The sequence below is a fragment of the Corythoichthys intestinalis genome, chromosome 22 (genome assembly GCF_030265065.1).
Source record: "Corythoichthys intestinalis isolate RoL2023-P3 chromosome 22, ASM3026506v1, whole genome shotgun sequence".
NCBI classification, from domain to species: domain Eukaryota; kingdom Metazoa; phylum Chordata; class Actinopteri; order Syngnathiformes; family Syngnathidae; genus Corythoichthys; species Corythoichthys intestinalis.
In genome coordinates, this window is record NC_080416.1 from 28,123,486 (window position 1) to 28,137,355 (window position 13,870).

Here is a 13,870-nt window from a genome sequence, read left to right on the forward strand (position 1 = left end):
TGAGAGTCAGTCAAAACGCAAGATGAGTAGAAGTATTTTCATATGTCACATCTCCAATACGCAGTATGTTAGCTGAAGACGTCATTAATCTGGTTGTGTCCATCCAGTGTATTATGCATGTGTCATGTGTTTAGTGAAAGTTTCCTTCGCTGCACCTGAAGCCTGAGCCACTGATAGTGAGCGTGGTTCCTCCGGCGGTGCCTCCCCGCTGCGGCGAGACCTCCGTGATCACAGGCGTAAGCATAGTCTTGTATGTGAAGCCGCTCGACATGTTAACAGACTCCAACGTGTTAATTACAGACACCGTGCAGCTTGCCTCCGAGTCAGAGCCTAAGTGAAAACATCATTATAGGATGAGAAGAATGTCTGCCCATCCATGGTGGCTTATTGTCATTGTCAAGGTAGACTGCATTCCTACAGTCGACTTAGTCGTATTTGATAAGTGGGATCCTCCTGGAACCAGCACGGACACATTCTTTGCAAAGATTAGTGGGTAAAATCATCGTAAGCATCAATCGATAAGCTGATGAAACGAGCCATTGGAAAAATGGGCGTGTTAGGAAAAACACAACCTCAGGCACAATCTAAAATGATCTGCAGTTCTTTTACCTGCGCAACTATGCATCATTTAACCAACAATTTGAGGTTTTACATTGAGGAGAGCTTTGTGACTGATTGGTCATGATGTACAGTGTATCACAAAAGTGAGTACACCTCTCGTTTATCTGCAGATATTTAAGCATATCTTTTCATGTGACAACACTGACAAAATGACATTTTGACACAATGAAAAGTAGTCTTTGTGCAGCTTATTTGATAGAGTTAATTTATTTTCCCCTCAAAATAACTCAAAATATAGCCATTAATATCTAAACCCCTGGCACCTAGGGGTGTAACGGTACACAAAAATCTCGGTTCGGTACGTACCTTGGTTTTGAGGTCACGGTTCGGTTCATTTTCGGTACAGTAAGAAAACAAAATGCAAAATATAAATGTGCTAGTTGTTTATTACACACTTTTGTGCTTTCAACAATAGGAACAGTAGCCTATACAAAGCTGGAATTCTGCTCAAAAAGTAGGAAGTATTTAAAGATAATAATCCAACAACAATTTGCCTTTCAGACCCCGCGTATTGGTCAGCTTTCTTTCTGAAAGCAAGAAGAAAAAAGAAGTCCTGTGCTAAAGAGAAAAGCAATCCCAATGACAAAGATTTTAACATGTATTGTACAAATGAAATGCCTCAATGATTTTTTTTTTCTTCTTATGAACGGTTTTCAAAAGCTTTATTGGTGGATTTTCTCAAGTTAAAGCGCCACACAGAAATTAATAAATGTAATTGTGTAAGCAGGATCTGTATATTATTCTTATTATTTAATTACAGGTGTTTTAGCTCATTTCAATGTATTTTATCTAAATGGGCTATTATTTTTTTTTACTATGTGTTTGTATTTTACAAATGTGATGTAGTATTCATTTATATTGTATATTTTATGTTGTATAACTTTAGTTCCTATGTGAATATTAGTTCCTACTTTTTTTGTTGTGGTAGGAGGGTTTTGTATTGAATATGGGGCCGTGTTGGTTATTATTATAGCAGAAAAGACAACTGTAAATCAACAAAGACAAGTCAACTGTGCCCCGATCTACCACTCAAGAGATCTGATGGACTCAAAAAGTGGGTTACGATTGCATATTAGTTTGAAAATCGACCGGATCCACCGTATTTTTAAACGAGTGACTTCCGGTCTGCCCGGTCTGCTAGCTAGTTGTATTGACGCAGGAGGGCCGCGTCTCGTGTCAAATAATAAACTCTGCCGTTGTTTTTGCGTGCATCGCGTTGAGCCGCTTCTGGGACGCAACACGCGGCCGCACTGCGACTGGTGAGCATTTGCTGATTAACTTTAACGGCCGCGTTTCACTGCGTTCTCGCGGTAGCCACGTTGTTGCGCCGTTCACGTTTATTACTGTCCTACCGTGTTGGTCCTCATTATAGTAGGGAAGACGGAGTAAATATAATCTACACAAAGAAACTGTAACCCGATCGACTCACAGCTTCCAAAAGTAAAGGTTACGTTACGTCAGAAACTCGTTCGGTACGCCTCCGTTCAGAACCGAACGCCAAGTACCGAAACGATTCACTACGATTACATGTACCGTTACACCCTTACTGGCAACAAAAGTGAGTATACCCCTTAGAAACTACGTTCATCCCTAAATGTCCAAATTGAGTTCTGCTTTTCATTTTCCCTCCAAAATGTCATGTGATTCGTTACATGAGTGCTGTCAGCATTGCTGCAGAGATTGAAGAGGTGGGGGGGGTCAGTCTGTTAGTGCTCAGACCATACGCCACACTCTACATCAAATTGGTGTGCATGGCTGTCACCCCAGGAGGAAGCTTCTCCTGGAGACGGTACACAAGAAAGCCCGCCCGTCTCATCAGACAATAGGACATGGTGCCAGTAATCCATGTGCTTTGTTGACATGTCTTCAGCAAACTGTTTGCGGGCTTTCTTGTGTACCATCTTCAGAAGAGGCTTCCACTTGGGGTTACAGCCATGCACACCAATTTGATGTAGAGAGCGGCCTATCGTCTGAGCACTAACAGGCTGACCCCCCACCTCTTCAATCTCTGCAGCAATGCTGACAGCACTCCTGTAACGAGTCACATGACATTTTGGAGGGAAAATGACAAGCAGTATTAGATTTAGGGATGTACGTGTTTACTAAGGGGTGTACTCACTTTTGTTGCCAGGGGTTTAGATATTAATGGCTATATTTTGAGTTATCTTGAGGGGGAAATAAATTAACTCTATTATATAAGCTGCACACAGACTACTTTTCATTGTGTCAAAGTGTTATTTTGTCAGTGTTGTCCCATGAAAAGATATACTTAAATATCTGCAGAAATGCGAGGGGTGTACTCACTTTTGTGATACACTGTATATTTTACAGTTCTAGGTTTGGGGTTTGTAATGGAAATTTGCATTTTTTTATGTGAACCCCAACCAGAAAAATACTGAAATGACTTCCGTCTGTCTGCTTGACAACCAAAGCGAAAGGTGGAGGAACAGATCTTATCAGTGTTTGGATCTGCCTTATTAGTTAGGTGTGAATGGAAGCGCTTGTTCATCTGTATATCCATGTGACTAGCTGGCAACCTGTCCATGCTGTAACCAAGCCTCTGGCCCAATGTTTGCTCTGGTCGGATAGGTTCCAGATCACTCATTACCTAAAGGGGTACCTAATGAAGATGCATAGAGTGTTAAATGTGCGACTACCTTACCATTGTTGAGCGGAGATTGGCAGTAAAGGTGCGTGGATGTGGACGCAATTCTGTCAACAACGCATTCCTCGTTGCAGATCAACACCTTGGAGTTGAGAGGGTCAAAGCCAGATCCATGGATAGTCAGATTGGCACCACCGCCAAAACTACCTGGAAAGAAACCAGAATAGCCAAGTTAGCTCTCTTCAGTTTAATCAGTTCAGATGTTCCGAGATTGAATACTTACCCTCATTGGGTTCCACACTGTTGACCGTCAGTTCGTAGGTGAACGTGACATTTGATTGAGCGAAACCTTTGATGTGGTGGTACAACATGACAAGGTACTCCCCCCCTGGGTTGTCTCCCAGAGTGCAATCCACTTGATTGTTTGTAAGCGTGAGTATATCACAAGTGATGTTGTTTACTGTCACAGTCACCTGCTCCATATCAGAGCCGAAGCCGGACCCAGTCAACGTGACTGATGAACCACTAGGTCCTGTGAATTAAAAGGATGTAGGGTAAATTTCTTTGAACATTTGACAGCTGTATCTTCAATACCACCATGCTTACCAGTGGTAGGACTGATGGAGCCAAGTATAGGGGTCTGGCTTCTAGAGTAGGTAAAGTTGAGAGAAGGATACTCCACATCTAGGACCTGGATGTTGACCAACACCAGTCCCTCACTGTGAGGGGGTGTTCGGCACGTCAGATGACCGGGTGTCACCTCCTCAATATCGCACAATTCGCCGTCGACTGTCACTATGGTGTTTCCCTGAAGGAAGCCATTCCCGGTGAAGAGTAGCCTGGTGCCCCCTTCAAGGCTGCCCTCACCGGGGCTCCGGGTGGCCTGAGCCTGGCTGGTCAGGGTGATATCTCCAGATGCTAATCCCTTAGTAGTCACAATCACTTGAATGGGATGGTCGCCCGCGGGTAGAGCTTCAATCATTACCGCAATGGCATTGTCAACAACAGCGGTGACTTTTAACTCAATGCTTCCGGCAAAAACCACAACATTCTCAATGTCAGTGCCAAACCCTGCACCTGAAATGGTGACATTAGTAACATCACTGATGCTGTCGGGGGAAATGGTTGTGACATTTGGGGTTATGGAAGACGAGTACAGGAAGGAGCAGTCTGAGGAACAGGAACTCTGGATCCCGCCCCAGTGAAACACGACATCGCCAATATGTGGCTGGGAGGCGGCGCTATTGCACACGACATGGGTGTAATTTACTGACACCATGAAACAGGGTACGCTGGCTACAGTCACATATCCCTCAGAGAAGCCAGACCCATGGATGGAGATCTGAGTGTGACCCGTAGAGCTACCTACAGAAGGCCACACTGAGTCGATGACTGGCAGAACAGCAAATCGGCGATCCTCCTCCTTTGCCACAGCGATGATGGCTTCCCCCAAGTTGTTGACTCTAACATTTACGGGTAAAGCAATGGCGATTGGAAGACTGCTGTTAGCACTCAGCTGGCAGAAAATCTCCGACTGGGTACTGTTGATCACCTGACAGGTCCCACCACCCACCGTCACCTGCATAACACGAGTGCATGTCAACAAATGAGACTCTTTTACCAGGGTGTTGAAGTATTTAGCCCAGTAGTTCTCAAACTAGGTTCTACACACCTCCAGAGCACAGGTAATGTTGCCGAAACGTTCCCCTTGGATCTGGATGACTTGGTGGTATGAACCATAGTTGGGCATGATGGAGTGGACAATAGGGGTGCCGCATTCAGAGGTACTGAAGGAAAGACTGGATGATTCGTTCTGAGAGCAGTCCGGTGTGACAACGCAGTCGTGGGTTGATCTCGAGACACGATGAGACCCTGTGCGGACGACAAATACTGGATTACTGAACGAGCACTGGTATCGTGGAAAAACTTACATACTACAAGATGTCAATTACTGTCAAGTAACTGTTTTAAAGTGAGACAGACTAATCATTTTTGCCAGTCAGCAAAGTTAGCTTAGGTTTTTAGCTGTAGTTACGATTAATATTTTGCTTTCATAGTTCATTGTAAAATGACTACATTTTTCAGGCAGTAATTCACAATACTGAATACAATATTTGATATGAAAAGTAGATGTCTACATACCGCCTGCTACATGAAGGGCATCCATGCCCCCGACTCTGACAACAACATTACTGCTGCTCTTAACCCGGGGTTCCACTCTCACAGCCCCCCGCAACTCCAACTTCTCGTTCTCATCGATGTATTTGCTGGTATAGTAATAAACACCCGGAATGGTGAAAGAGTAGCTGAAGAAGCCTAGAGGGAGTGATAAAATGCGTTAAGTCTTTCTTTGTACAGCTTACTTTTTTAACCTAGCAGTGTCAGGCTCATCATGCTGGAGGAAATATGATGTACTATAGTTGATTGGTATTACATTACAGCAACAAACTTTGGAGCGCCCACGCCTGGGGGTACTTCGGCATGTTGGTGTGAATAATGAGTTTAACGTTTCGTATTAGAATTGATGTTATGTATGGTTTAAAGACCTAAGGAAATGCTATCTATGCTAAAAGAACAAATATAATGTAGAGCAGGGGTGCCCAAGTCTGTCCTCAAAAGCCCCTATCCAGCTTGTTTTCCATGTCTCCCTCCTTTAACACACCTAAATCGAATGAGCCTGATAACGATCCTGACAAGGGCGTGGGTTGCATATAGGGACGGTAGGGACATAACAGTACCAACTTTTAGGATGCTCAAATTTTCCCCACCAACTTTTAAGCAACCTTATTTGCATTATATAATGACTTCAGTTATATAGGTAATTTTGATTGTCTTCCTATTAGGGCTGTCAAACGATTAAAATTCTTAATCGAGTTAATTACAGCTTAAAAATTAATGAATCGCAATTAATTGCAATTAATCGCAATTCAAACCATCTATAAAATATGCCATATTTTTCTGTAAATTATTGTTGGAATGGAAAGATAAGACGGATATATATATATTCAACATACGGTACATAAGGACTGTATTTGTTTATTATAACAATAAATCAACAAGACGGCATTAACATTGTTAACATTCTGTTAAAGTGATCCATGGATAGAAAGACTTGTAGTTCTTAAAAGATAAATGTTAGTAGTTATAGAAATGTTATATTAAAACCCATCTTAATGTTTTTGTTTTAATAAAATTTGTAAAATTTTCAATCAAAAATAAACTAGTAGCCCGCCATTGTTGATGTCAATAATTACTTACACAATGCTCATGGGTGCTAAAGCCTATAAAATCAGTCGCACCCAAGCGCCAGCAGAGGGCAGCAAAACTCCACAAAACACAATTAACAAGTGGGCATTTGACTGTACTGTCATTTAAATCTGTCAGATTTAAAAAATTAATTACCGCCCGTTAACGCGATAATTTTGACAGCCCTACTTCCTATATGTTGTAAGGATAGCATAGACCTTACCAATATTAAGTGAATTTAAACTGACCCCTTTTCACTTGCTGAATGTGCCAGTCCATTTTTTCCCCTCAAACAGCACGTTTGCTTGGCTGATGACTAGACCCCCCCCCACCAAAATACAATATGCCGCCTCCTCCGCTCCCTCGAAGACGAGCGATATTAGAAGTTTTTTCCGCCAGCAGCAAACACTGTAAGCAATTTAAAAAGACATCACAAATGTTCTGGATATGGGGAACATACCACTAATTTTGCTACTGAAAGTCCAACCTGCGTCAGAGTTAGCATAACATTAATCTGTGTGAATTTCTCGAACTCGAGGAGGAGGAGGATGCTTTGTAAGAAATATCCTTCCGTATGTTTTCTACTGTTAACGTTAATTAAACTGTGAGAAATGTAGTGAAGAAGGTGCACCCCTTCTCCACAGTTTTCATTTTTGTGTCATTTATGTGGTCTTAAAACAGCTTTCATTTTTTGTTGAGTTTGGCTGTGCTTGTGGACAAAAGCAGTAGTGTGATTTGTTCGAGGATTCAAAGTGATTATTATATTTTTCATACCATGCATGCATTTTGAAACGTTGTGAAAAAAAAATCAATGGGAGAAATTAACTGCTAGGGACTAGCATCATCCTTCGACATATCTACATAAAATAATTGCTACCTGCACATTTTTTTTTTTGGCTTTTAACCAATAATTGAGACTTTTTTACGCCCATATCTATAAAGAATTGAGGGATTTACGCATTTATTCACGAGAATTTTCAACATAAAAAGCTCTTTGTCTGTGTATCCACTCGGTCAGCTTTGACGGAGCTAGACCCCCTATTAATCGGCTCCACGCCCTGTGTCCCGTCAATACCGTTATGAAGTCTATGATTTAATTTATTTAGACAGACAATTTTGAGTGGTTAAGTTTATTTTTTGCATTCCTGGATAGTTAAGAGATGATTAAAAGGTTTGTATTTCTTGTGTATGTTAATATGATTTGTGTTCAAATATTGCAATTAAAAATTGACTTGTTTGTCAGAAATGTTCTTAATTCATGAATAGATATTGTTCAAAACATTATTTGAAAGCATTTTTTTCTTGATTAAGGTGAAAAATGATCGACTTTTACATGTATGGGCTTAATAGGAACATATAGTAATATTTACTTAAAGTTTCATTCTTCTATTAACTAGCCTTTAACACTCAATACAAGATAGAGAAAATTATTTGACTAGATTTCGGAAAAATGATCAAACTAAGATGTTATAACTTTCCAGTGTAAAAGTTAGTATGAGTCAATACAGATTTATTTTGCATTAATCATTTAGCCTATCAATTAATTAGGTTCATACTGGTAAGAAATGTAGCCTTGACTCCCATTCACCTGATCTGTTTGGTCAAATTGATAACCCGTCCCCAGCAAAAAGTGTACATGCAGGTTATGCTGTTATATTGCCCCTACCAATATTGAGACCAAACCTACGCCCTTGGATCCTGATTTTTTTATTCATGTATGTTGGACAAAGGAGACATGGAAAACATGCTAGATAGGGACATTCGACGACCTGACATGGGCACCTCTGCTGTACAGGTACACAAAAAGTGGTCATGATGTGCACCAACTCTGCGCGAAAAAATATTCTTTAAGAAATTCTTTACCATCTCCAGGTTGTGGTTCTCTGCTGGAAAACAGCACATCCTCATCGTCGTAGGTGTCACCAGTGCTGGGAATGTGGTGGACACCGAAACGGAAAGTATTGAGGAAAGCTGGAACCTTCCACCTCCATAGCACTTTATCTCCGACTTTCACATTGAGAGAAGGGGGATCCCAAGAGTAACCCTTACCATGAACTGGATAGAACAGAGACATCAAGTGTTGGTAAGACATGCTAATAATGGAGCACTCTTGTTTTTATGGCTAAGCTAATTTTAATCTTATTGAATTTCACACGACATTGGTATTGTTTATATTTTAAATTTCAAGTATTTTATGGAGTGTGTGCCTAAACCTGGGCTCAGTTAAAAAATATTAAAGTGAACTACTGCATTTGACATACTAATCCTTCTAAAAAAAATTAGCATATTGTGATAAAGTTCATTATTTTCTGTAATGTACCGATAAACATTGCACTTTCATATATTTTAGATTCATTACACACAACTGAAGTAGTTCAAGGCTTTCATTGTTTTAATATTGATGATTTTGGCAAAAAAGTCAAGAAAACCCCAAAATCCCTATGTAAAAAAAATATATTTCATCCGACCAATACAAAAAAGTGTTTTTTAATACAAAAAAAGTCAATCTTCAATTAATTATATCAGCTATGCACTCAATACTTGGTCGGGAATCCTTTTGCAGAAATGACTGCATCACCGATGACTGCTTCTCTATAGCCAAGGTCAGGCGCTTCTGCCGCTGTTTCAGGTTCAAAAGTGGCTTGACCTGGGGAATGCGGCACCTGTAGCCCATTTCCAGCACACACCTGTGCACGGTGGCTCTGGATGTTTCTACTCCAGACTCAGTCCACTGTTTCTGCAGGTCCCCCAAGGTCTGGAATTGGTCCTTCTCCACAATCTTTCTCAGGGTGTGGTCCCCTCTGCTGGTTGTGCAGCAGCCTATTCGCTCAGAAATTTCTTTCTGTGTCTTAGCCTCTTGCTTGAGGGTGTCAATGATGGCCTTCTGGACAGCAATCAGGTCGACAGTCTTGCCCATGATTGCGGATTTGAGTAATGAACCAGGCTGGGAATTTTTAAAATCCTCAGGAATCTTTCGCAGGGGTTTTGAGTTAATTCGTTGATTCAGATGATTAGGTCAGTAGCTCCTTTAGAGTACCTTTTCGCGATATGCTAATTTTTTGAGATAGGGATTTTTTTTTTTTTTTGTGTGACTTTTTTGCCAAAATCCTCAATATCAAAACAATAAAGGCTTGAGCTACTTCAGTTGTGTGTAATGAATCTAAAATATATGAAAGTCTAATGTTTATCAGTACATTACAGAAAATAAATATCTATCACAATATGCTAATTTTGTGAGAAGGATTAGTATGTTTTTGAAAAAAATTAGCATTTTGGAACTGCTTTATGTGTATTGTCATTGACAACTATTACTGTACTTCCCTCCTCTTCAATGTAATTGAAGATGTCCCATTTCATAATTATGAGGGGAAAAAAACAGGTTGTTTGTGATACAAGCCAGCAGGTGCAATTTTCCTCGCTCTAAGCACTTTTTTCGTAAAGAAATCCAGTCATGGTTGGGATTCATCTTGACATGTGAACAAAAGGAAGGTAAGGAAAGCCTACCGGGGTGGACCCCTTGGTTGGTAACAATGTGGGTCTCCTCCTGTGACTGCAGAATGCATTGCAGCTCGTGCTCTGAGGCCACCTGCACTTCGCATTCAGAGTCTCCTGTCGTGCATGAAGACAAAACAAAAAATAAGAATGACATCATGGGACTTTTTCCCCCCAGAGATTAGTGTTGTATAATGTCTAAATTGTGGATTTTGATTATTAGTCAGTCTACATGCTATATATACATCTACTGTACATACTAATACAATGTTTAGTTGATAAAAAAATACTATAGAACAATCATTGCTCACCCAAATAAACTTTGTTGTCAGACACATTTCGACTAAAACCGGATCCCGAAATTGTGAGCTCGGTTCCTCCCATCAGAGAGCCCACTGTAGGGGATATGCTGTGGACCTCCAAGACGTACTCGATAGTAGAGTTCACGCCATTGCTATGAAAACCCCGACCCCAACAATCCTTGTGAAGGTAAGCTTTATAGGTATTGAATAGATTTTTAAAAAAAAAAACATTCATTTACTTTAAGTACAACTTAATGGTACCTAGTCTCGGGGTAACCATTGTTCCCAACCTGGACATGCACCTCATGCATGCCAGGGGGCAACACGGGCAGCAAGCAGGTGACGTTTATGGATGTCCACTGCTCGGTGACGCACTCCACCTTGCCCACGTACACCGCACTCTCATTGGTTGGCTCCCCCAGGTTTGACCCTAGCACGGTGAGGACGCGACGTCCTAAGATCACAAATGCACGTGAGCATTTTTCCACCACTGTCACTCTTGTCACTTAAATAATTGCCACCTGGCTGATAAGAATCACTGAAAGCTTTTGTCTCTATTGTGTGGCGTAATTACACAATGTGATCCTTCGCGCTTGGAGACGAAAACACGCAGAGCAACTTTATATGACAACAAAACAACAGCAGTGAGAAAAAGGAAGCATGAGAGATAAGAGTTTCCACAATTTCAGGTGATTGACAGCACCGAAGCTAATGCGCAACACAGGCATGAGATTCCTCGAAGTTGTGTAATTACGAAAGTTGGTCACAAAAAAATGCCTCCCCACGATAATTAACAATAATGGCAGTCAACAAAGACACATTTTCAGCAGACCAAATGATTGTCTGCGTACTAGGACATGAACTTCATCACAGGCCACCAAAAACACTTTTATTTTTCCCTTTACTCATTGCCCTGCTCAATGGGATTACATTTCACAGTCAAATATAATTCAATCAAATGTTTTATATTCACATAAACAGCTGCATATTAAAAAATAACGAGTTCAATGCAGAAAATGATGTAATTTTTCAAAGATTCAAATTAAATGTCTATGCGAATATATATATATATATATATATATATATATATATATATATATATATATATATATATATATATATATATATAAATAACAATAAATAACCATTTTTACTCTAACTTTTAAATAATAATTAAAAAATTGTTGAGAATTTAATTACAAATTCAATTGAAATTAATATACAAATTTAACTTACTTTAATTCAATGATTAATTTTATAAATACATCATACTTTCAAATGCATAAATAATAGTCAATTTCATAATTTGATTTTAGTGATATAGTACGCACTTCACTGGATGCAATGGTATTGCCATCAAATTACAAGTGATGAAATTACACTCAACTGTTAAAAAAAAAAAAAAAAATCTAAAAATGCAATTTAATTCGAATACAGTGATGTGAAAAAATTAGGACACCCCATTAAATGTTCAGTTCTTTATTAAGAAATGTTAACATATCAATGTCTGATCATGTTTTTCTTTATCTCTGGAAAAGAAAGTGATTTAATTGTAGTTATACAACAAAAATTAACATTGGTTTACTTATTAAACCAAATTTATCAACAAAAATGCATATTCTAACTGAGGAAAAAGTTAGGACACCCGATCACCTAAGAGCTAGTGTTACCACCTTTGGCTGAAATAACTTCATTGAGACGCTTTTTGTAGTCATCTACCAGTCTTAGACATCAGTCTGAAGAAAGTTTGCCCCACTCCTCAACGCAGAATACTTTCAACAGTGACTGACTTTTGAAGTGAGTGAAAACAACATGGTGAGGTCAAAGGAGCTGTCTGAGGCCTTCAGAAGATTGTTGACGCTTATGAGTCTGATGAGGGATGTCAAAAGATCTCAGAAGTATATAAAATCAGCCATTCTACTGTCCGGAAATAGTCTACAAAAGGGGGGGGGGCATTCAAAACAATTGCCAACTTGCTCAGGTCTGGCCGTCCTAGCAAGTTCACCCAGAGAGCAGACCAAAAGATGCTAAAAGAAGTTTCCAAAAAACCCTAGGTTGTCATCACAGGACCTACAGCAGGCTCTTGCTACTGTTGATGTGAAAGTGCATGCCTCAACAATCAGAAGGAGACCTCACAAGTTTAACCTTTAGGGGAGAAAACCTTTGCTCTCCAAGAAGAACATGAAGGCCAGACTGAAGTTTGCCAGAGTGAATGTAGGCAAAGTCCAGGACTTCTGGAATAATGTTTTTTGGACAGATTAATCTAAAATCGAGTTTTTTGGACACCAGAACGGAGGACATGTTTGGAATAAACCCAATACAGCATTCCAGGTATAGAACCTCATACCAACTATGAAGCATGGAGGTGGAAGTGTCATGGTTTGGGGAAGCTTTGTTACAGCAGGACCTGGCCAGCTCACCATCATAGAATCCACCATGAATTTTGTCATATATCAGAGGGTGCTTGAGGAACATGTGAGATCATCTGTTAAAAAAATTGAATCTGAAACGAAACTGGACCCTGCAGCATGACAATGACCCGAAACATGGCTGGCTGAAAAGGAAAAAAATGAGTCCTGGAATGGCCGAGTCAAAGCCCAGATCTTAATCCCATTCAGATGCCATGGGCTGACTTTAATTGGGTTGTACTGTACATGCATGAAACCCCTCAAACATCTCACAGCTGAAAGTATTCTGTGTTGAGGAGTGGGGCAAACTTTCTTCAGACCGAATTCAAAGACTGGTAGAGAGACAAAAAGCGTCTCACTGAAGTTATTTCAGCCAAAGGGGGTAATACTTGCTATTAGATGGTAGTAGGGTGTCCTAACTTTTTCCTCAGTTGGAATATGCATTTTTGTTGATAAATTAGGTTTAATGAGTAAACACAATGTTTAATTTTTGTTGTTTATCTGCTATTAAATCACTTTCTTTTCTAGAGATAAAGAAAAACAAGATCAGACATTGACATGTGAACATTTCTAAACAAAGAACTGAACATTTAATGGGGTGCCCTAATTTTTTCACGACTGTTTAAAACCAAACATTACCTGCTCTCTTAAGAGCACATTTTGACATATTTGTAGCCACCACAGTAAATAACAATACAGTAATCCTGGCATTCAAGTAAACAACAAAGAACTCCTCAATCATCCATTCCAATGGTATTGTTATCTTAAAAGCAGGCGACAGATGATAACCATGTCTGTGAACTGTTTATTCGGTCGAGATTTTTGTTGCGGGTCTAAAAAATACTATGTATAGGAATCAGCACTCGAGACACTCTTACCAAAGACGAAGGTCTTCTTGGGACTCAGACTGGAGATCTGAGGTGTCAGGGCCAGGTCAAAGGTGAAGGTGCTGCTTGCCGTCTCGCTCATGGCACCTGCGCTCACAATGACAGTTTGCGAACCTACACTCCCCTGCAGCAGATGGGTGAAATGGTACATTTCAGCCACTAAGACATAGAGTGGGCCAACTACATTTTAGTGATACCTCCATGATGATCAGTATTTTTGAGAAATACTGTTCTAAATCAAGGTTTAGTGAAAATTTTGGCATGTAGAGGCAGTTCTGTATTGCACTCAGATGATTTTCTGGTTTCTTG

The 13,870-nt window shown here is 40.1% G+C and overlaps 1 protein-coding gene across 1 annotated transcript in view; it reads right to left on the reverse strand.

Moving 5' to 3' along the window:
- The window catches only part of LOC130910953 (fibrocystin-L-like), a 66,668-nt gene that overhangs the window by 36,606 nt on the left and 16,192 nt on the right, over window positions 1-13,870 (reverse strand). The window contains exons 31-41 of the mRNA XM_057828624.1: window positions 13,553-13,685; window positions 10,528-10,720; window positions 10,276-10,418; window positions 9,977-10,081; window positions 8,336-8,527; window positions 5,369-5,542; window positions 4,899-5,098; window positions 3,833-4,805; window positions 3,510-3,758; window positions 3,284-3,433; window positions 156-330 (exon numbers count right to left, since the gene is read on the reverse strand). Coding sequence (XP_057684607.1) covers window positions 156-330; window positions 3,284-3,433; window positions 3,510-3,758; window positions 3,833-4,805; window positions 4,899-5,098; window positions 5,369-5,542; window positions 8,336-8,527; window positions 9,977-10,081; window positions 10,276-10,418; window positions 10,528-10,720; window positions 13,553-13,685 — 2,687 coding nt within the window. The remainder of the gene's footprint in view (window positions 1-155; window positions 331-3,283; window positions 3,434-3,509; window positions 3,759-3,832; window positions 4,806-4,898; window positions 5,099-5,368; window positions 5,543-8,335; window positions 8,528-9,976; window positions 10,082-10,275; window positions 10,419-10,527; window positions 10,721-13,552; window positions 13,686-13,870) is intronic.